The sequence below is a fragment of the Nerophis lumbriciformis genome, linkage group LG38, assembly GCF_033978685.3.
Source record: "Nerophis lumbriciformis linkage group LG38, RoL_Nlum_v2.1, whole genome shotgun sequence".
NCBI classification, from domain to species: Eukaryota; Metazoa; Chordata; class Actinopteri; order Syngnathiformes; family Syngnathidae; genus Nerophis; species Nerophis lumbriciformis.
Window position 1 is genome coordinate 7,266,638 of NC_084585.2, and position 24,974 is coordinate 7,291,611.

General features: G+C 41.5%; 1 protein-coding gene across 2 annotated transcripts in view; it reads right to left on the minus strand.

The window, feature by feature from the left end:
• LOC133578245 (MICOS complex subunit mic25-a-like) overlaps window positions 1-24,974 on the minus strand; it is a 135,330-nt gene that overhangs the window by 44,799 nt on the left and 65,557 nt on the right. For both annotated transcript variants that reach the window (XM_061932512.1, XM_061932513.2), the window contains one exon: window positions 21,257-21,327. In XM_061932512.1, coding sequence (XP_061788496.1) covers window positions 21,257-21,327 — 71 coding nt within the window. The remainder of the gene's footprint in view (window positions 1-21,256; window positions 21,328-24,974) is intronic.

The following is a 24,974-nucleotide window of genomic DNA, read 5'->3' on the forward strand; positions in this document are numbered from 1 at the left end:
ACAAATGTAGCTTAATTTAAGGCAGATGTGGCTACAAATGTATCTTACCCCAGGGCAGATGTGGCTACAAATGTAGCTTAATTTAGGACTGATGTGGCTACAAATGGAGCTTAATTTAGGGCAGATGTGGCTACAAATGTAGCTTACCGCAGGGCAGATGTGGCTACAAATGTAGTTTAATTTAGGGCAGATGTGGCTACAAATGTAGCTTACCCCAGGGCAGATGTGGCTACAAATGTAGCTTACCCCAGGGCAGATGTGGCTACAAATGTAGCTTACCCCAGGGCAGATATGGCTACAAATGTAGCTTACCCCAGGGCAGATGTGGCTACAAATGTCGCTTCGCCCTGGGCAGATGTGGCTACAAATGTAAATTACCCCAGGGCAGATGTGGCTACAAATGTAGCTTACCCCAGGGCAGATGTGGCTACAAATGTAGCTTACCCCAGGGCAGATGTGGCTACAAGTGATATGGATACCAAATTGTTTACTGAACTCGTGCGGTCTCGTGGTCCAAATTGAAGATGCTGGCAGGCCACATTTTTCCACTTGCCGTAGTTGAACCAGTGGTGACTTACTCAACAGCACCTCTGCTGGTTATAAACATTTATACTAAACATAACTCTTAACCTTAGGGTGGCTTTAATTAGGGATGTCCGATAATGGCTTTTTGCCGATATCCGATATCCCGATATTGTCCAACTCTTTAATTACCGATACCGATATCAACCGATACCGATATCAACCGATATATACAGTGGTGGAATTAACACATTATTATGCCTAATTTGGACAACCAGGTATGGTGAAGATAAGGTACTTTAAAAAAAAAAAAAAAAAATAAGATAAATAAATTAAAAACATTTTCTTGAATAAAAAAGATAAAATATAAAAACAGTTACATAAATCAAATCAAATCAAATCAACTTTATTTATAAAGCACATTTAAAATTTACCACAGGGGTAGCCAAAGTGCTGTACAATGGACAGGTTAAAAGATAAAACGAGTACCGAGCAAACAACTCAACACAAACAGAACACGATAAAAAAATAAATAAATAAAAATAGAATAAATAAAAACATAAAAACATAAAAACAGGTTCACAGCAGGTGTATTATGGGGCGCCATTGCAGGATGGATATCACTCAGTGTTAAAAGCCATGAAATAAAAGTATGTTTTTAAGAGAGATTTAAAAACAGGAAGAGAGGAGGCTTGTCTAACACTCAGAGGTAGGTCGTTCCAGAGCTTGGGAGCAGCAATGGCGAAAGCTCTGTCACATAGAAACTAGTAATTAATGAAAATGAGTAAAATTAACTGTTAAAGGTTAGTACTATTAGTGGACCAGCAGCACGCACAATCATGTATGCTTACGGACTGTATCCCTTGCAGACTGTATTGATATATATTGATATATAATGTAGGAACCAGAATATTAATAACAGAAAGAAACAACCCTTTTGTGTGAATGAGTGTAAATGGAGTAGGGAGTTTTTTTGGGTTGGTGCACTAATTGTAAGTGTATCTTGTGTTTTTTATGTTGATTTAATAAAAAAAAAATAAAAAATAAAAATAAAAAAACGATACCGATAACAAAAAAAACGATACTGATAATTTCCGATATTACATTTTAATGCATTTATCATCTCTAGCTATAATAATAAGTGAAACAAAGTTTCATCTATGGACTTATGTCCAGCCAGGAAGAAGAAGCTGTTGTAGCATTCATACACACACTACATCACCATGGCGACACATGACAAACACTGCCTGGATCGATGCAGCTTTATCAAATTTAAAGTTGCTCCTCCAGTACAAATCCAAAGGACTCTCCCCAAAAGCAAAAGCCATATAATAGGTCAAATAAAGGGTTAAGTCTTGGTAACTAATTGCATAAATTGACTATTATGATGGTGGCTTTCCAAAAGCTGATACACCAGATGATTGTCGCTTGCTGTTTGATTTGAAATGCTGACACTTGCTCAACATTCCCAACAAATCACTAAGAAGGAGAGATAACGGTAACAATAGCCCCAAGGTAATAATAATCCAAAGTCAAGTAGAAAAAAAAACCCTAATTATTTTCTTTATTCATGAAGAGAAACTTCCTGATAGCAGGAGTCTTCTAATAATGGAATCTGAAGCAGAAAATTGCCTGGGCTAATCTTCACCAACTGACTCAAATGAAAGGTGAGCTCCTATTAGAAAACTATTAGGCTTGTTTGACAGCACCAAAACGAAGAAAAACAACACTCTTTCTGCCTGTGATATTTTGCATAAATATGTTTTGGAAGAAAGATTAGGCTCACATAATGAAAGTTTCCCCATTCGTATTTGTTTCACCTTGGTGGTTTTTGTGCAAAGACTCCGCTTCTAAGTCGCCGCAAAGGGTGACTTAGGGAATAAAGCAATAAATTCCAAGTCGCCACAAAGCGTGACATTGGGAATAAAGCAATAAGAGGAAGAGGCAAAGACTGTTAAGGCAGAACATTTGATTATTCTCTTTGTGTCCAAGTTGCTGTTTTGTGTATGATTGCAAGAAGACAAGGATTTGCTCTCCTTAAACCACAAGCCGTGGTTTTATATTTGGAGATTTGAATATTACGCTGAGTGGAGGGGAAGAAAAGACAGGATTAAAGATGTCATGAGATTAAAAAGAATGATGCATCTTTTATTGTTAGAAATTTAGATGAGAGTGCCATAAGGATGGCACTTGCTGGTGGTAGCAAACTAGGGATATTTGCCAAAAATTGGCAAGGCATGGGAAAATGCCGATCCAGATCCAGTTTAAAAAAAAACTCCGGTCCGTGTTTTCCAACGCACCGATTTAAATAATACATTCCACTTTTCTGCTGCGCCCTAATTTCCGTTCCGCATTTTCCAGCACACCTTCAACACATCCACAGGTCTGTGGATTCTCACGCAGTTGCTTTTAGCTGCTGGCATTACACGACAGGCTCTTCTCACTCTTTCCTGTGTCTCCCTCTCACAGACAGCAAGCGCACCTTCTTACACACGTCACATACTGTCACGTCATACGTCACATACTGTCACGTCATTCGTCACATACTGTCACGTCATACGTCACATACGTATACGTCCTCCCCGAGCAGAGAGGTAGCAGCATGGCTAACGTTAGCTGTGATGCTAGCGCAGCCGTGCGAGCAACGCATTTTTCATGTTTTCTCCTCTTTTAAACCGTTCAATTAAGTGTTTTTTTCGTCATTTATTCTCTACAAAAAACCTTCCGTAAAAGGAAAAAAAAATGTACGACGGAATGACAGACAGAAATACCCATTTTTTTATATATATACATTTATTTATTTAGCTATTCTTGTTTATTTATTTTATTTTTATTTTATTTTATTTATTTTTTATTTTTTTATACTGTCACATCATACGTCACATACTGTCACGACATACGTTACATACTGTCACGTCATACGTCACATACGTATACGTCCTCCCCGAGCAGAGAGGTAGCAGCATGGCTAACGTTAGCTGTGATGCTAGCGCAGCCGTGCGAGCAACGCTCCCTCTAAAGGTGCGCGCCTGTGCAATTGCGCAATGTTTAAGCGTCCTCTGCGCATAGCAAATCTATGCCACGCACAAAATCAAATAAAAAAAATAAGCGCATAACAATTTTCCACACACGGACACAACAGAGAAAACAGTTTTCGTCATCATTGTTCAAATATTGTGACGTCTGTCGAGACGCTTATCTCCATTCGGTGCCACACGTCCACACCATCAAAATGCCGAGGCAAAAATTTCCACATCAACACCGTATGAAAAAATTAGTGATTTTTTTAGTTGTGATTTCCTTCTCTGCATGAAAGTTTAAAAGTAGCATATATTCATGCAGTATGAAGAAGAATGTTTTAATGTAGACATGCAAGCCTTGAAAGAAAATGTTGAAAATCAAGACTACATTTCCTGCAAATGGGTGCATTTCTACCCTATATTTTAACTTTAGATTTATTCTCATATCAAACTCTTTTGGCTGTCTTTTTGACACTTACATCAGGCGCCCCCCTCCACACCCTGGATTATAAATAATGTAAATAATTCAATGTGATTATCTTGTGTGATGACTGTATTATGATGATAGTATATATATGATAGTATATATCTGTATCATGAATCAATTTAAGTGGACCCCGACTTAAACAAGTTGAAAAACTTATTCGGGTGTTACCATTTAGTGGTCAATTGTACGGAATATGTACTTCACTGTGCAACCTACTAATAAAAGTCTCAATCAATCAATCAAAACACATAGAATCATCATACTGCTGTGATTATATGCATCAAGTGTTCATTCAAGGCTAAGGCAAAATATCGAGATATATATCGTGTATCGCAATATGGCCTTAAAATATCGCAATATTAAAAAAAGGCCATATCGCCCAGCCCTAGTTTAATGATGCCATTTCTGTTTGTCATGTATCATTTTGTCTATTTTGTGTTTATCCTTGAATAAACAGGTCAGTTTCTTGTTACCAACCATTGTGTATTATTCAAACTCCCCTAATTCAGCTGGCTAGTTGTTATCAAGAGTACTAAAACCCTTTTCAACATGATTCTGACAACTAAGTAGGCTACATAACTTTAAACTTTAATACATGCTCGGATAGGCCAGTATCGGTCAGTATCGGTATCGGATCGGAAATGCAAAAACAATATCGGTATCGGATCGGAAGTGCAAAAACCTGGATCGGGACATCCCTATAGCAAACACAAGTCCAGTCTGTTATCTAAATCCGAATCCAGTACAAAAAAGGGTCGTTCTACGAAATAGGCTTTCACAAAAAAACAAAAAACGTCCGTAATCCAAAAAATCCAAGTATTAATCCAGAAAATCCGGTCCCCTCCAAGGTTTCTCATTGTTATCCCATTGGGTTGAGTTTTTTCTTGCCCTGAGCTGAGGCTTGTGCAGCCCTTTGAGACACTTGTGATTTAGGGCTATATAAGTAAACATTGATTGATTGATTGATTGACAAAGTATAGTGCAGAAAAAGTGGCTCTTAAAAGTATAGACAAGACAAAAGCATAGAGGCTGTCATGTCTGTGTGACCATGTTTTGTATTAGTCATGTTTTGTTTAGTTTAGTTATTGGACTCTTTAGTTTCTGGCTTTTCACTCCCCTGTCTTGTTTCCATGGTTACCCATTAGTTTCACCTGTTTTACGTTTGGACTCATTGTGTGCACTCTTGTTTGTCACCATAGCAACCCATTAGTTTTCACCTGTCACGTCACGCACCTGTTTCACATTTTGAGTCACGCACCTGTTTTCGTTAGTCATGCCTGTAGTATTTAAGTTCATTGTTTTCAGTTTGTCTTCGTGGCGACATCCCCACATTTATGCTCTTCACATTCCTGACACTTGTTTTTTCATGTCCATCTTTCATGCTGCAACTTTAGTCCAAGCCAAGTAAGTTTTTGTTTATTAATGCTATAGTCTTTTGGTTTCATAGTTTGTTCTCCGCCACTGTGCGCGCTTTTCGTTTGTACTTTTTTTGAGAGTAATAAACAATCATGTACTCACATTCCCGTCTCGCCCGAGCCAACTTTCCGTTGCCTTCTGGAAAAACTAAACCCATGGACCAAGTCATGACAGAGGAAAGCTTGGGCAGAATCGGAGAGGGGAGGGGAATGCGACCGCCTTCACCAAGAGCCAAGATATCCTACTTGAAGGCCCAAGTACAAAATGCACCGCCCGCCACTGTTGGCATGATATACAACCTTGCAGTATCGCACATTAAAAAGTGGAATAGGGCCATTCCGAGTACTGCCAATGGCCTGAAAGTAGTCTAAAAGGGTTTGAGAAGTTGCAGTGTTGTTGATGACAGCGCTGCATGTGAAAAATGCCTTTGCACATTTGAATCACGACATGACAAAAAGACGTGTCCATGTCACCGATAAAACAAATGAAAAGGTTGGTTATATGTCAAGTTTTATGATTGAAATACGATCATGTCGGATAGTTATGGAACAAGTCCAAGCTAACTTTTGTCCTCGAACGGGAAGAGCAGTTAAATATGAAGAGAGAACAAGTGGAGTGTGGAGCAGAGATAGGAAGATCAGCTGATTGATCCCCAGCAAACTCACCAAGAGGAGGTTTCATTAAAGCAGGTGACATTCAGGAACAAGATAAGGTGCACATGTTTGCTGATAACATTTCAGTCAGCACAACTTGTGCTTGAACTCCCTCAAACTGCAGATGATCGGCCTCCACTTATCATGGACTACTATTTCAAGTTCAGCTGTCTTACATGAACTCGACACTTCCTTTAGTCCAGGGGTGCTCATTACGTCGATCGCGAGCTACCGGTCGAACTCGGAGGGTGTGTCAGTCGATCACCAGCCAGGCATTAAAAAAATAGTCCTAAAAATGAGCGATCATAAATCTTCACTATGACGTCACTTTATTGACATTCACGGCACCCGAGGGTCTTCTGAGATGACGCTGGCTGCTGCCAGCTCATTAAAATTACCGTCTGGAAGGTGGGAAACACTTTATTTCAACAGACTCTGGCGCCGTACCTGTCGTCAAAACTCCAAAGACCGACTGCACAGTTGCACAGTTGCGCTAACAAAATAAGAGTCTCAGAAAGCTGGCGTGCACAAGCTAGCAAGCTACGGAGTTTGCCGACAATGTATTTCTTGTAAAGTGTATACAAAGGAGTACGGAAGCTGGACAAATAAGATGCCAAAAACCAACCACTTTCATGTGGTATTGGACAGAAAGGAGTACTTTTTTTTTCTCCTCCATTCGAAAATGCGGACGTTATCATCACTACTGTCTGATTCCAATCAATGCAAGTCATCAGAATCAGGTAATACACCAACTTATATTCTTGTCTTCATGAAAGAAAGGAATCTATATGTGTTAAACATGCTTGTATTATCTTTAAACACCTTTAACGTATTAACAATATTAACTATATGTGTTAAACATGCTTGTATTATCTTTAAACACCTTTAACTTGTTAACAATATTAACTATATGTGTTAAACATGCTTGTATTATCATTAAACACCTTTAACTTGTTAACAATATTAACTATGTGTTAAACATGCTTGTATTATCTTTAAACACCTTTAACTTGTTAACAATATTAACTATATGTGTTAAACATGCTTGTATTATCTTTAAACACCTTTAACTTGTTAACAAAAACATATGTTTCATAAATAAGTAAATATAAATTATATATATGAATGAGGTAGATCCCCACGACTTGATCAATTGAAAAGTAGCTCGCCTGCGGAAAAAGTGTGAGCACCCCTGCTTTAGAAGATCCTCAAATGCAGTCGTGACAAGAACGGGATTTGCCATAAAAACATGGAGATGGTTGGTGTGTTGATGTCTTGATGGCTCAAAAACAAAATCTATCTTGGAGCTTTTTTCTTGCTTGGAACAAGAAAAAAATACTTGAAAATTTTATTTTTTGGGGATGAACATTTTGTTCTATATCTAAGATCTATTGGTCAACATAGAATGTGACTGTTAAGAAATATCCTAATCAAAAATAAGTATTTTTTTATTTTTTAGTTACTGTATTTTCCGGACTATTAGAGCAATGTTTTTCAACCTTTTTTGAGCCAAGGCACATTTTTTGAGTTGAAAATATCCGGAAGCACTTGACAGTAAGAAGTCGTTGTCGCAATTGTTGGATATGACTTTAAAGCATAACCAACTATGTATCACTATAGCTCTTGTCTCAAAGTAGGTGTTCTGTCACATCACGCCATTTTTTTATGTTTTCCTGTGTGTAGTGTTTTAGTTCTTTTCTTGCGCTCCTATTTTGGTGGCTTTTTCTCTTTTTTTTGGTATTTTCCTGTATCAGTTTCAGGTCTTCCTTTGAGCGATATTTCCCGCATCTACTTTGTTTTATCAATTAAGAAGATTTCAGTTGTTTTTATCCGTCTTTGTGGGGACATTGTCATGTCCACAATGTCATGTTCGGATGTACATTGTGGACGCCGTCTTTGCTCCACAGTAAGTCTTTGCTGTCGTCCAGCGTTCTGTTTTTGTTTACTTTGTAGCCAGTTCAGTTTTAGTTTCGTTCTGCGTAGCCTTCGATGCCTTTTCTTAGGGGCACTCACCTTTTGTTTATTTTTGGTTTAAGCATTAGATACCTTTTTACCTGCACGCTGCCTCCCGCTGTTTCTGACATCTACAAAGCAATTAGCCACCGGCTGCCACCTACTGATATGGAAGAGTATTACACGGTTACTCTGCCGAGCTCTAGACAGCACCGACACTCAACAACGACACATAATTTGCAGACTATAATTACTGGTTTGCAAAAAATATTTTTAACCCAAATAGGTGAAATTAGATAATCTCCCACGGCACACCAGACTATACAGTGGTTGAAAAACACTGTATTAGAGGGTACTTTTTCCCCATGCTTTGAACCCTGCGGCTTATAAAACGGTGTGGCTAATTATTGGATTTTTTCCCCGCAAACGACCATATTGTTTTGTGTCAAGACTTGGACTATGGAGTTTTTGTTTTCCCAAGATGCAAGTGAATTTGGATCGGACATGGCTTGAAGGTGGGTACATGATTTATTTATTACTATCAAAAAGGAACAAACGAAAAGCGCGCACAATGGCGGAGGTAAAAAAAAAACTTGGCGAATGAAAACAAAACTTGCACAAAGGCAGAAACTGAACACGAAATAACAAAACACTTACTGTGGCATGGGACCGTGAACGGGGCTTGAAACGAGATGATAGCAGGGTTAGAAAAGATATGACACCAGGACGAACAACAGAAAATGAAAAGCTTAAATAACACAGACATGATTAACAACAGGTGCGTGACATGACAGGTGAAAACTAATGGGTTGCCATGGAAACAAGACAAGGGAGTGAAAAGCCAGAAACTAAAGAGTCAATAACTAAACAAAACATGACTAAAACATGATTACATTTTGTATTCAACAAATAGTTTTCATATAACACAGATAGAGACACTGAAAAAGTGTCATTGTTTGCGCTATGGCTCCATTTTTTGGACACGTTCGCTCAATCCAAGTGGTGCGGGTTGAAAACGTACCTCCTGTTTCGTACCATGAACCGGAAGTATAAGTCCCGTTTCGGCTACTATTCATCCGTAGAGTTTCTGCTTGAAAGGATGTTTCATTCATCGCTCCAAGCAATGTTTGTAAGTTTTACAATATAACCAAAACAACTCATACTTACTAAACCGTCCCATGTGTGATGTGTGTACGAGTGTGTTCATGCATATTTGCAAGTGCAATCGTAATGTGAGCAAGCTAGCGTCGTTAGCATTAGTTTCTGTGTTAGTATTATCAACTTAGAACAGAAGTCTTTTTGTATTGTTTTAGTTTCACAAATTCCTTAGTAAATTCACCAAAATGTCACCGTGGAATTATTAAGTCTGTTTAGCTGGTACCTATCCCCAGGTGCATGTTTTTGGAGGTGGGAGGAAGCCGGAGTACCCGTACGGAACCCACGCAGTCACGGGGAGAACATGCAAACTCCACACAGAAAGATCCCGAGCCCAGGTTTGAACTCAGGACTACTCAGGACCTTCGTATTGTGAGGCACATGCACTAACCCCTGTGCCACCGTGCTTGGGAACAATTAAGGTATGGGAATAAACATTCACAAAATATTTCATACCGGTATATATCCGCGGCTTATAGTCCAGTGTGGCTAATATATGTAAAAATATTTATTTCATTCTGAAATTCGGTGGATGCGACTGAAATACCGGTGCGCTCTACCCGTAAAATACGGTATATTTAAAATAGCCTGATAAAATAGTAGCTTTAATCAATATGTATATTTGAGTGTTTATGCTGTGCTTTTCCAGGACAGTGCAGGTTTAGGACTAACTGTTCTTGGGGGTAAAAACTAAAATATGTCCATTGTTACTGCAGGAACATAATAAAAAAAAACATTTCCTGCAGCAATTGTGGAAGACTTCTGTTATGGCAAACGTGTTGAAATGATTTGATCAAAAAACTAACTGTGACCTTCCTTTGACTGTTGAAAAATAGCCATGTTAGTTTGTGTCTTCTTCTTCTCAAGGCCAAGAGGTGAATAGAGAGTGTGCAACATTCTGTTTCCATAGCAAATGGCTCACCAGGGTCTTGAAGCGACTAACCATCTCTACTTTGGGAGAACTTATGGTAGACACTTGCATGCACACAAACATATTCATAAAGGTGATATACTTTAAAGTACTCGCTGTTAAGCCTTACTAGAGACACCCGCCCTTGGTGTATTTGCCTTCTGTCCTTAGAGAAGTCACTTCAAGTCAATACAAGGATTTTTAAGAGGATTTGTGACGTTTACCATCTCAGGTAAGGTAATGTCTAGCATTAAAAGATTACAGTTGGTACAAAATGCGGCTGCTAGACTTTTGACAAGAACAAGAAAGTTTGATCATATTACGCCTATACTGTATATACCTTTATATACATATATACCTACATTATATACCTACATATATATATATATATATATATATATATATATATATATTCTCTTTAAGAAGGGGAACCGGAGGGTGTGTTCTAACTATCGTGGGATCACACTCCTCAGCCTTCCCGGTAAGGTCTATTCAGGTGTACTGGAGAGGAGGCTACGCCGGATAGTCGAACCTCGGATTCAGGAGGAACAGTGTGGTTTTCGTCCTGGTCGTGGAACTGTGGACCAGCTCTATACTCTCCGCAGGGTCTTGAGGGTGCATGGGAGTTTGCCCAACCAGTCTACATGTGTTTTGTGGACTTGGAGAAGGCATTCGACCGTGTCCCTCGGGAAGTCCTGTGGGGAGTGCTCAGAGAGTACGGGGTATCGGACTGTCTGATTGTGGCAGTCCGCTCCCTGTATGATCAGTGCCAGAGCTTGGTCCGCATTGCCGGTAGTAAGTCGGACACGTTTCCAGTGAGGGTTGGACTCCGCCAAGGCTGCCCTTTGTCACCGATTCTGTTCATAACTTTTATGGACAGAATTTCTAGGCGCAGTCAAGGCGTTGAGGGGATCTGGTTTGGTGGCTGCAGGATTAGGTCTCTGCTTTTTGCAGATGATGTGGTCCTGATGGCTTCATCTGGCCAGGATCTTCAGCTCTCACTGGATCGGTTCGCAGCTGAGTGTGAAGCGACTGGGATGAGAATCAGCACCTCCAAGTCCGAGTCCATGGTTCTCGCCCGGAAAAGGGTGGAGTGCCATCTCCGGGTTGGGGAGGTGATCTTGCCCCAAGTGGAGGAGTTCAAGTACCTCGGAGTCTTGTTCACGAGTGAGGGAAGAGTGGATCGTGAGATCGACAGGCGGATCGGTGCGGCGTCTTCAGTAATGCGGACACTGTATCGATCCGTTGTGGTGAAGAAGGAGCTGAGCCGGAAGGCAAAGCTCTCAATTTACCGGTCGATCTACGTTCCCATCCTCACCTATGGTCATGAGCTTTGGGTTATGACCGAAAGGACAAGATCACAGGTACAAGCGGCCGAAATGAGTTTCCTCCGCCGGGTGGCGGGGCTCTCCCTTAGAGATAGGGTGAGAAGCTCTGCCATCCGGGGGGAGCTCAAAGTAAAGCCGCTGCTCCTCCACATCGAGAGGAGCCAGATGAGGTGGTTCGGGCATCTGGTCAGGATGCCACCCGAACGCCTCCCTAGGGAGGTGTTTAGGGCACGTCCGACCAGTAGGAGGCCGCGGGGAAGACCCAGGACACGCTGGGAAGACTATGTCTCTCGGCTGGCCTGGGAACGCCTCGGGGTCCCACAGGAAGAGCTGGACGAAGTGGCTGGGGAGAGGGAAGTCTGGGCTTCCCTGCTTAGGCTGCTGCCCCCGCGACCCGACCTCGGATAATCAAATCAAATCAAATCAACTTTATAAGCGGAAGAGGATGGATGGATGGATGGATGGATGGATGGATATATATATATATATATATATATATATATATATATATATATATATATATATATATATATATATATATATATATATATATATATATATATATCAGTGACGTGCGGTGAGGTTGATGACTGGTGAGGCACTGACTTCATCACAGTCAGATTTACAAACATATGAACCCTAAAGAGTATCTTATTCACCATTTGATTGGCAGCAGTTAACGGGTTATGTTTAAAAGCTCATACCAGCATTCTTCCCTGCTTGGCACTCAGCATCAAGGGTTGGAATTGGGGGTTAAATCACCAAAAATTATTCCCGGGCACGGCGCCGCTGCTGCCCACTGCTCCCCTCACATCCCAGGGGGTGATCAAGGGGATGGGTCAAATGCAGAGGACATATTTCACCACACCTAGTGTGTGTGTGACAATCATTGGTACTTTAACTCATTGGCGTTGTTAGGCCTATTTTAGGGGGGCTCAAGCCCCCCTAAAATATTCTTAAGCCCCTCTAAATAATTTGGTGTTTTTTTGTTTTTTTTTTACAAATAAATGCCGACATATTCATTATAAAGTGGCCCAAATATGAGATTAAATAAATAATCATATAACCTGTTATTATTCACTCAGTTTCCCCTCACTTCGTAGCGTAAGGTAGAGAGCCCCTTTAGTGCGTCGGTATCCAATCCATTCCACTTGTTCATATAGAAAATGCCCACATCACTCAAATTCCAGCCCGCATTTTCTCTGCGACCTTGCTTGCGGTCCTGCAGGTGTACGAAGCACATTATCTTCCTTTACAATGAGTGAAGCTGCACAAAACCTTGTGTGTGCAATTGTAAATCATTTATTTTTTAAGTTTTGTGTTTCTTGTAGAATCTATATAAAGTAATATAGATTAGCCTATTGTTAAAATAATGAAAAAAACATCATTAAATATATTTGTTTTATTGTATTGTAACATTAATAGCTGTTTTATTATTATAGGATGGCTTGTTAAACATTTAATAGGATTTTCAGAGGGAGGAAAAACCAAGACATTTAATATAAAATGTAAAATGAATAAATACATAAAAAGAAAAAGAAAATATATGGTTAAAAGCCATCATCCCGGGGAGCATTTCATTTCGTCCCGTGCATTTTTTTTTAAATAATAATAATAACAATGAATAATTTCTAAGTCTTTGTTAGCCGTTTGTGAAGTTTTGTGCTCGTGCGTAACATTCGCTCGCATCCTGTGTATCTCCTGGGGGCAAAGCCCCCCCTGTCCTTAAAAGCTAGTGACGCCCCTGCTTTAACTTAACTTTAACTTTACACATACAAACTGTAGCACACAAAAAAGCACATTTAATAAAAAAAAACGTTATTATGGTCTTACCTTTACTTATAAGTGCGGGTACAGTGGTGTTCGGTGTGGAGGAGTTGTGAATAAATGAAATATGAAATCCGTGCTGCAGTCTGCAGGTGTACCTAATGTAGTGTCCCAGCAGTCGTTCAATGTTGTTTTTGCACTTTTTGGCTTCTTGTTAAGTGACTTTTTTTGGGTGGATTCGGTCTTGCACGTGGAGGGTTTGGGTGTGGGCTTTGGTTGGTGTGGCGTTCCCGTCGGTGGGTGCAGTCTGCGGCGAACGTGTCTTAAGCACCAGGAGGCGTGGTTACGCGTGCCTCAGCCAGTGCGTCTTCGCAGCAGTTTTATGATCGCTCAGCACAAGAAATACTTTACACACATACAGTTGTTGACAAAATACACTGTACATTATATACCTCAGCTAACTAAACTATGGAAATGTATAATATAATTCATATAGCAATACGGTCTCACTGCACAGCAGGCCAGCAGTTAGCCGAGTCCGTCCATGTTGAGGCACTGAGTGACGTGCCTCGAGTGGCTGCTGTTCACCGCAACGTCTCTTCTCAGTATTTGAACGGCAAATGTGAAAATTCAGCGATTTTGAATAAAAATAATCTAAAACTGGTGAAGTTAAATGGAAAATAACTTTATAGTATAATCACTGGATACATATAACAATTTAATATATTTTTTTTCTTTTTACATTTTTTTCTTTCCATGATGGCAGGTGAGGCCCCGCCTCACCTGCCTCTAGTGACTGCACGTCACTGATATATACTGGCTCACCCGCGCTGGCTTCCTGTGCACTTAAGATGTGACTTTAAGGTTTTACTACTTACGTATAAAACACTACACGGTCTAGCTCCACCCTATCTTGCTGATTGTATTGTACCATATGTCCCGGCAAGAAATTTGCCTTCAAACAACTCCAGCTTATTAGTGATTCCCAGAGCCCAAAAAAAGTCTAGTTCAATTCAAGGTGTAACAGTCATATTTACTGAACAGGATTATCTATATTTATTTCTGATTAACAGTAGTCTAGTGTTGACAAAAACAAAGACACACATCTCTAACACTTGACCATCAAAAATGAGAGCAAGATCAAGAGAATAATAATATCCATCCATCCATCCATCCATCCATCCATCCATCTTCTTCCGCTTATCCGAGGTCGGGTCGCGGGGACAGCAGCTTAAGTAGGTAAACCCAGACTTCCCTCTCCCCAGCCACTTCGTCCAGCTCCTCCCGGGGGATCCCGAGGCGTTCCCAGGCCAGACATAGTCTTCCCAACGTGTCGTGGGTCTTCCCCGTGGCCTCCTACCGGTCTGACGTGCCCGAAACACCTCCCTAGGGAGGCGTTCGGGTGGCATCCTGACCAGATGCCCGAACCACCTCATCTGGCTCCTCTCCATGTGGAGGAGCAGCGGCTTTACTTTGAGCTCCTCCCGGATGGCAGAGCTTCGCACCCTATCTCTAAGGGAGAGCCCCGCCACTCGGCGGAGGAAACTCATTTCGGCCGCCTGTACCCGTGATCTTGTCCTTTCGGTCATAACCCAAAGCTCATGACCATAGGTGAGAATGGGAACGTAGATCGACCGGTAAATCAAGAGCTTTGCCTTCCGGCTCAGCTCCTTCTTCACCACAACGGATCGATACAGCGTCCGCATTACTGAAGACGCCGCACCGATCCGCCTGTCGATCTCACGATCCACTCTTCCCCCACTCGTGAACAAGACTCCGAGGTACTTGAACTCCTCCACTTGGGGCAAGATCTCCTCCCCAACCCGGAGATGGCACTCCACCCTTTTCCGGGAGAGAACCATTGACTCGGACTCGGAGGTGCTGATTCCCATCCCAGTCGCTTCACACTCGGCTGCGAACCGATCCAGTGAGAGCTGAAGATCTTGACCGGAGGAAGCCATCAGGACCACATCATCTGCAAATAGCAGTGACCTAATCCTGCAGCCACCAAACCAGATCCCCTCAACGCCTTGACTGCGCCTAGAAATTCTGTCCATAAAAGTTATGAACAGAATGGGTGACAAAGGGCAGCCTTGGCGGAGTCCAACCCTCACTGGAAACGTGTCCGACTTACTGCCGGCAATGCGGACCAAACTCTGGCACTGATCATACAGGGAGCGGACCGCCACAATCAGACAGTCCGTTACCCCATACTCTCTGAGCACTCCCCACAGGACTTCCCGGGGTACACGGTCGAATGCCTTCTCCAAGTCCAAGAATAATAATAGAGCAGTGAGAACAGCAGGAGCATGAATGGCAGCTGAAGACCAACACAATGTCGGAAGAAAACGGCAAACTACGGTCCCAGATATAATATTGGTATTCTCTCCTTAGCCGCCCACAACTGGCTCATCCTTCAGCGGTGAGTAAATAGAAGAATTAGTGGCTAGTGTGAAAGGACAATGAAACGCTGGCAGAACATGACACAAAGTCTGTTTGTGTGCTAGCGCTGCAAAATAGTCAACAGTAATAAACGGCAGATTGTGCTTTTCCCTCCGCAAAATTGTGCTGAACTGATCTCGTAACCTTTCCATACATGGACAGGAAATAAGAAAAAGTGCTTAATGTAATCATGCGGACCAAATTTTGGTCTTGAATTGGATTCCATTGACTGCAATGGAACAGGTGGAAGATGTCGATACAATGAAAAATAGCCAAACGGACCTACTGTTACTATGTTTTTTGCAGCTATAACATTGTGTACAGCTACATGGAACTATGTCGTTATGAAAAAGGATCAATTTATTTTCCGAGCCATGTGAGCATTATTGGCGTGTACAAAACCCAAAAGCAGTGAAGTTGTCACGTTGTGTAAATGCTAAATAAAAACAGATTATATTCAATTGAATAGATTGCAAAGACAAGATATTTAATGTTGGAACTGGAAAACTTGGTTATTTTCTTGCAAATTTTAGCTCATTTGGAATTTGATGCCTGCAACATGTTTCAAAAAAGCTGGCACAAGTGGCAAAAAAGACTGAGAAAGTCGAGGAATGCTCATCAAACACTTATTTGGAACATCCCACAGGTGAACAGGCTAATTGGGAACAGGTGGGTGCCATGATTGGGTATAAAAAGCAGCTTCCATGAAATGCTCAGTCATTCACAAACAAGGACGGGGGCGAGGGTCACCACTTTGTCAACAAATGCCTGAGCAAATTGTTTAAGAACAACATTTTGTCACGACTGGGACTGCGGCGTGGTTTGTTCTCCCGAGGTGCAAAAGATTTGGACCGTACGTGGCGTGAAGGGGAGTACATGATTTATTTAAACACTATAACTACAAAAAAAAAAGGAAGCAAACAAAAGGCGCGCACAAGGGCGGAAGTACAAAATTTGACTATAAACACAAAACTTGCACAAAGGCAGAAACTATGAACAATCAAACAAAGCTTGCAAACTATGGCATGAATAAAGAAAACTTACTTGGACGAGAAACCGGCATGAAAAAAGAGCAGCAAGGGTGTGCAGAAGCATAAATGCGGGATGTCGCCAGCACGACAAACTGAAAACAATGAACTTAAATACTACAGACATGATTAGTGAAAGCAGGTGCGTGACTCAAAACGTGAAACGGGTGCGTGACGTGACAGGTGAAAACTAATGGTTGCTATGGTGACAAAACAAAACAAAAGTGCACAAAAAGTCCAAAACGTGGAACAGGTGAAACTAATGGGTAACCGTGGAAACAAGACAAGGGAGTGAAAAGCCAGAAACTAAAGAGTCCAATAACTAAACAAAACAAAACATGACTAAAACAAAACATGATTACACAGACATGACACATTTCTCAACCAGCTATTGCAAGGAATTAAGGGATTTCACCATCTAAGGTGTGTAATATCAAAAGGTTCATAGAATCTGGAGAAATCACTGCACGTAAGCAGCTAAGCCCGTGACCTTCGATCCCTCAGGCGGTACTGCATCAAAAAGCGACATCAGTGTGTAAAGGATATCACCACATGGGCTCAGGAACACTTCAGAAAACCACTGTCAGTAACTACAGTTGGTCGCTACATCTGTAAGTGCAAGTTAAAACTCTACTATGCAAAGCCAAAGCCATTTATCAACAACACCCGAAAATGCTTCGCTGGGCCCGAGCTCATCTAAGATGGACTGATGCAAAGTGGAGAAGTGTTTTGTGGTCTGACGAGTCCACATTTCAAATTGTATTTGGAAACTGTGGTCGTCGTGTCCTCCGGACTAAAGAGGAAAAGAACCATCCGAACTGTTCTGGGCGCAAAGTGTAAAAGCCAGCATGTGTGATGGTATGGGGGTGTATTAGTGCCCAATACATGGGTATCTTACACATCTGTGAAGGCGCCATTAATGCTGAAAGGTACATACAGGTTTTGGAGCAACTGTCATGTCTGTGTAATCATGTTTTGTTTTAAGTCATGTTTTGTTTAGTTATAGGACTCTTTAGTTTCTGTCTTTTCACTCCCTTGTCTTGTTTCCATGATTACCCCATTAGTTTCACCTGTTCCACGCTTGGACTCATTGTGCACTCTTGATAGTCACCATAGCAACCCATTAGTTTTTCACCTGTCACGTCACGCACCTATTTCACGTCTTGAGTCACGCACCTGTTTTCGTTAATCATGTCTGTAGTATTTAAGTTCAGTGTTTTTCAGTTTGTCTTTCTGACGACCTCACCACATTTATGCTCTGTCCATGCCTGACACTTCTTTCCATGTCCATTCTTCATGCAACTATTTTTATCCAAGCCAAGTAAGTTTTTGTTCCATGTTTATAGTCTTTTTGGTTTCATAGTTTGTTCTCCGCCATTGTGCGTGTTTTTCGTTTGTACTTTTTTGCTATAGTCTTTTGGTTTCATAGTTTATTCTCCGCCACTGTGCGCGCTTTTCGTTTGCACTTTTTTTTTTATATAATAAATAAATCATGTACCTTCATTCCCGTCTCGCCCGTGCCAACTTTCCGTTGCATCCCGGAAAAGCAAACACCCAAGACCAAGTCATGACAGCAACACATGTTGCCATCCAAGCAACGTTATCATGGACGCCCCTGCTTATTTCAGCAAGACAATGCCAAGCCACGTGTTACAACAGCGTGGCTTCATAGTAAAAGAGTGTGGGTACTAGACTGAAGTCCAGACCTGTCTCCCATTGAAAATGTGTGGCGCAATTTGAAGCCTAAAACAGCACAAGGTGTCACGGCCCGGAGGCATTCCAATGCGCATTCATCTGCGCGCAACTCTAGGAGTGCGCCAGGCGTGTGCCACTCCGGCTGCCGCAAGCAGCTGTAATCAACACACCTGTCGCTGATGAGAAGCCCTGCCTTCATAAGCCAGCACAACCTGCTATCCGGCACCAGAACGTAGCCTTCTGTTCCAGTACAGTAAGGCGACTAATCAAGCTCTATGCATACTCTCTCTGTGTGTTTCTCCCCCTCGTCTTGATTAGTCTCGTGTTCCCCTTGTCGTCTTCCAGCTGCAGACCTCCGTTCCCACGTCACGAGAGGTGTGTCTTGTCTCCCCGTATTCCCTCTGCTTCCTAGACTGCCTCTTGGATCTCGACCTCCCCACCTCTTGCTCAACACTCAACATTTAAATCCTACACATCGTCACACACACGCACACATTTTGGGTAATTTACACACTCCATTCTATTGTGTATATATTTACAATTTCACTGCTTTTGGCGTTTGTAGAAGGGAAAGGGGAAGATGAGCTGGATTGGCCTCTCTCTCCTTCCACAAAAATGGTGAGACAAGGTGTTACAACACGGTCTAAATTGGCAGCACTCGCAGACTGTGGCAGCGCCAGTTTGGCATCATTTCAGCGTTGAACCAAACGGACATGCTTTTTTTTTTTTTTTTTGGACAGCAGGTGAGCTTTGAGCCCTGCCATCCCAGAGGAAAACATGTTCTTTTGGGGACATCATGCTGCTTCTGTTTTCCCATCAGCAGACTGCAGCCTCTCTCGGTTTCAACCATTAAAAAAAAAACAAAAAAAAACCCAAGACTGCTGCTGACGGATATAATTACAGGATATGAATAGCAATGCTAATGATCTCAAAAATAAAACAGTGACGGATTAAATGAGAAAGAGTTCAATTTATTGTCGGCACATGGATTGGAAGATCATGTCAGCTTCTGTTCACAGCAAGGAAAGAATATTCTTCAGTACTTTCTTTGGACAGTGAAAAGAATATTCATCACTCTAACAAGTGCGCTGATTTCAAAGGAAAGGCAATGTTATATAACAAGCGCGCGTATGCACGAAAACCTGGCGTACGCCGTCTTTCATGACAAAGGTGAGACGTCTCAAGACTGACGTTGAAGTGGAAATATGCGCTGCCTCACGCCAACTTCATGGCTGACGCGCGTACACACATTTCTACACAGGCTGTGTATGTACGTACGTTTCTACACAGGCTGTGTATGTACGTACGTTTTTACACAGGCTGTGTACGTACGTAAGTTTTTACACAGGCTGTGTACGTACGTACGTACGTTTCTACACAGGCTGTGTACATACGTACGTTTTTACACAGGCTGTGTACGTACGTACGTACGTTTCTACACAGGCTGTGTACGTACGTACGTTTTTACACAGGCTGTGTACGTACGTACGTACGTTTCTACACAGGCTGTGTATGTACATTTCTACACAGGCTGTGTATGGACGTGCGTTTCTACACAGGCAGTGGACATACGTACGTTTCTACGCAGGCTGTGTACTTACCTTTCTACACAGGCTGTGTACGTATGTACGTACGTTTCTACACAGGCTCTGTACGTACGTACGTTTCTACCCAGGCTGTGTACGTACGTGCGTTTCTACACAGGCTGTGTACGTACGTACGTTTTTACACAGGCTGTGTACGTACGTACGTACGTACATTTCAACACAGGCTGTGTATGTACATTTCTACACAGGCTGTGTATGTACGTACGTTTCTACACAGGCTGTGTATGTACGTACATTTCTACACAGGCTGTGTATGTACGTACATTTCTACACAGACAGTGGATGTACGTACGTTTCTACACAGGCAGTGGATGTACGTACGTTTCTACACAGGCTGTGTACGTACATACGTTTCTACACAGGCTGTGTACGTACATATGTTTCTACACTGGCGGTGTACGTACCTACGTTTCTACAAAGGCTGTGTACGTACGTACGTATCTACACAGGCTGTGTATGTACGTACGTTTCTACACAGGCAGTGTACGTACGTATGTATGTTTCTACACAGGCTCTGTACGTACGTGCATTTCTACACAGGCTGTGTACGCCCCTACATTTCTACACAGGCTGTGTACATACGTACGTTTTTACACAGGCTGTGTACGTACGTATGTACGTTTCTACACAGGCTGTGTACGTACATTTCTACACAGGCTGTGTATGTACGTACGTTTCTACACAGGCAGTGGACGTACGTACGTTTCTACACATGCTGTGTACGTACCTTTCTACACAGGCTGTGTACGCCCCTACGTTTCTACACAAGCTGTGTACGTACGTACGTTTCTACACAGGCTGTGTACGTACGTGCATTTCTACACAGGCTGTGTACGTACGTACGTTTTTACACAGGCTGTGTACGCACGTCCGTACATTTCAACACAGGCTGTGTATGTACATTTCTACACAGGCTGTGTATGTACGTACGTTTCTACACAGGCAGTGGATGTACGTACGTTTCTACACAGGCTGTGTACGTACATACATTTCTACACAGGCTGTGTACGCCCCTACATTTCTACACAGGCTGTGTACGTACCTACGTTTCTACACAGGCTGTGTACGTACGTACGTATGTTTCTACACAGGCTGTGTACGTACGTACATATCTACACAGGCTGTGTACATAAGTGCGTTTTTACACAGGCTGTGTACGTACGTAAGTTTTTACACAGGCTGTGTACGTACGTACGCAGCCTGCTACGGTTTTGTCTCAACATACTGGAACATGTTTTTCAACTAATAAGATGTTAAAAAGTAGAGAATTTACCTGATTTTAGCCTCAGCTTTGCTGGCTGCCTGCTTGTACTGGTCAGTCGTCTCTTGGTAAGCGTCAAAGTTCTGCAGGGTAAAGACCATGCAGCTGTCATTCATCAGCACACCTTTTCTTGTCACAATCCTGTCCAAGTTTAAATGACCACATACACATGTTTTGATATTATTACAACATTTATATTTAAGGAAAGATAACAAAAGTGTTCATTCTCGGAAATGTCCCATAAATGATGGACCTTTAAATTCTTAGAAAAAGCTGAATGCCGATGGCCAGCTGATAGGCCTCAATGCTTGATTTCATGCGAGTGGCATTTAAACAGCAATTACTGCACAGAATGAGGGGGAGGTCAATTCTCTGTGCTGGTAATCAGTGGTTTGGTTCTAGTGCACTGAGGTCATACATGCTGACAAGAGGATGCTATAACTAAGTCTAGTAATCAGTGGTTTGTTTCTAGTGCACTGAGGTCATACATGCTGACAAGAGGATGCTATAACAAAGTCTAGTAATCAGTGGTTTGGTTCTAGCGCACTGAGGTCATACATGCTGAAAAGAGGATGCTATAACTAAGTCTAGTAATCAATGGTTTGGTTCTAGTGCACTGAGGTCATACATGCTGACAAGAGGATGCCATAACAAAGTCTAGTAATCAGTGGTTTGGTTGTAGTGCACTGTGGTCATACATGCTGACAAGAGGATGCTATAACAAAGTCTAGTAATCAGTGGTTTGGTTCTAGTGCACTGAGGTCATACATGCTGACAAGAGGATGCCGTAACAAAGTCTAGTAATCAGTGGTTTGGTTCTAGTGCACTGAGGTCATACATGCTGACAAGAGGATGCCATAACAAAGTCTAGTAATCAGTGGTTTGGTTCTAGTGCACTGTGGTCATACATGCTGACAAGAGGATGCTATAACAAAGTCTAGTAATCAGTGGTTTGGTTCTAGTGCACTGTGGTCATACATGCTGACAAGAGGATGCTATAACAAAGTCTAGTAATCAGTGGTTTGGTTCTGGTGCACTGTGGTCATACATGCTGACAAGAGGATGCTAAAACAAAGTCTAGTAATCAGTGGTTTGGTTCTAGTGCACTGTGGTCATACATGCTGACAAGAGGATGCCATAACAAAGTCTAGTAATCAGTGGTTTGGTTTTAGTGCACTGAGGTCATACATGCTGAAAAGAGGATGCCATAACAAAGTCTAGTAATCAGTGGTTTGGTTCTAGTGCACTGTGGTCATACATGCTGACAAGAGGATGCCATACCAAAGTCTAGTAATCAGTGGTTTGGTTCTAGTGCACTGTGGTCATACATGCTGACAAGAGGATGCCATACCAAAGTCTAGTAATCAGTGGTTTGGTTCTAGTGCACTGAGGTCACACATTCTGACAAGAGGATGCCATAACAAAGTCTAGTAATCAGTGGTTTGGTTCTAGTGCACTGAGGTCATACATGCTGACAAGAGGATGCTATAACAAAGTCTAGTAATCAGTGGTTTGGTTCTAGTGCACTGAGGTCAAACATGCTGACAAGAGGATGCTATAACAAAGTCTAGTAATCAGTGGTTTGGTTCTAGTGCACTGTGGTCATACATGCGGACAAGAGAATGCCATAACAAAGTCTAGTAATCAGTGGTTTAGTTCTAGTGCACTGAAGTCATACATGCTGACAAGAGGATGCTATAACAAAGTCTAGTAATCAGTGGTTTGGTTCTAGTGCACTGTGGTCAAACATGCTGACAAGAGGATGCTATAACAAAGTCTAGTAACCAGTGGTTTGGTTCTGGTGCACTGTGGTCATACATGCTGACAAGAGGATGCTATAATTAAGTCTAGTAATCAGTGGTTTGGTTCTAGTGCACTGAGGTCATACATGCTGACAAGAGGATGCTAAAACAAAGTCTAGTAATCAGTGGTTTGGTTCTAGTGCACTGTGGTCATACATGCTGACAAGAGGATGCTATAACAAAGTCTAGTAATCAGTGGTTTGGTTCTAGTGCACTGAAGTCATACATGATGAAAAGAGGATGCTATAACTAAGTCTAGTAATCAGTGGTTTGGTTCTAGTGCACTGAAGTCATACATGATGAAAAGAGGATGCTAAAACAAAGTCTAGTAATCAGTGGTTTGGTTCTAGCGCACTGTGGTCATACATGCTGACAAGAGGATGCCATAACTAAGTCTAGTAATCAGTGGTTTGGTTCTAGTGCACTGAAGTCATACATGCTGACAAGAGGATGCTATAACAAAGTCTAGTAATCAGCTGTTTGGTTCTAGTGTACTGAAGTCATACATGCTGACAAGAGGATGCCATAACAAAGTCTAGTAATCAGTGGTTTGGTTCTAGTGTACTGAGGTCATACATGCTGACAAGAGGATGCTATGACAAAGTCTAGTAATCAGTGGTTTGGTTCTAGTACACTGAGGTCATACATGCTGAAAAGAGGATGCTATAACTAAGTCTAGTAGTCAGTGGTTTGGTTCTAGTGCACTGAGGTCATACATGATGACATGAGGATGCCATAACAAAGTCTAGTAATCAGTGGTTTGGTTCTAGTGCACTGTGGTCATACATGCTGACAATAAGATGCCATAACAAAGTCATTTCAGGGGTGGCAAACTTATTTTAGCTGAGGGGCCACATGGAGGAAAATATATTCCCAAGTGGACTGGAATGGTAAAATAATGGCTTGATAACTTCAAAATATAGACAACTTTAGATAATTTTCTATGTTTAAAAACAGACAAAGCACATTCTGAAAATGTTCAAATCATAACGTTTTTTTAACACTCACATGTTGCGATTAATAGTATTTTATATGTGTTTAATTATTTCTGAATAAATTATGTGATTAGTGTTCATCAGTCAAATAGGTGGAATTGAGTCTGGCAGAATTTTAAAATGCTCCCATTGGCGTTATTTTTTAATCCGTCAGAAGATTAAATGAATAATTATCTCAAAATTAAGTATCAGGAAGTTATTATTGGAATTTACTAATTTTCCTCAGATGAAGTGCTAACATGTGGTTAATTATGTACATATTGATTGAGGCTTTTATTAGTAGGTTGCACAGTGAAGTACATATTCCGTACAATTGACCACTAAATGGTAACAACCGAATAAGTTTTTCAACTTGTTTAAGTCTACAACAAAACTTGTGATTTGGACTAACACATGAAGTTAGAAGGGGATAGATATGATTTATGTATGTGAACCCAGTCATACAGTAAGTACAACACATTTATTTGGGTAGAAATGTCAGAGGTCAAATTAGCAACAACATCTTTGACGAGTTTCATTCCAAAAGTTAAACTCAAGGTTATTCTTAGCAAAGGCAGATAAAAGCTGATCTACATTTTGTTAGAATAATTATGTATAAGTTATCACACAACTCTTATGTTTAAAGGCCGTTGCTATAGTTATTATCAATTGTGCTGAAGTTGTACTTTTCTATCCGTGCAAAGGCACACAACTTGTAATCTTCTATTGCGAGTTGTCTCGTATCAGCAGTTTGTTTCCAGGCCCTGCATGCTGACAGCCAAAGACGGACATCGAGTACCTCATCGCCGATAAAACAGAGACAGGGCGAAATTACGAGTGTCAGCACATTTCCATTCTGAATAAACATGTATTGTGTCTACTGGGGCTGCTTGCATTACCCCTCCCTTCAGAAGCAGCCTCAGTGATGTTAACTAGGGCGCTCCCGAATAAATA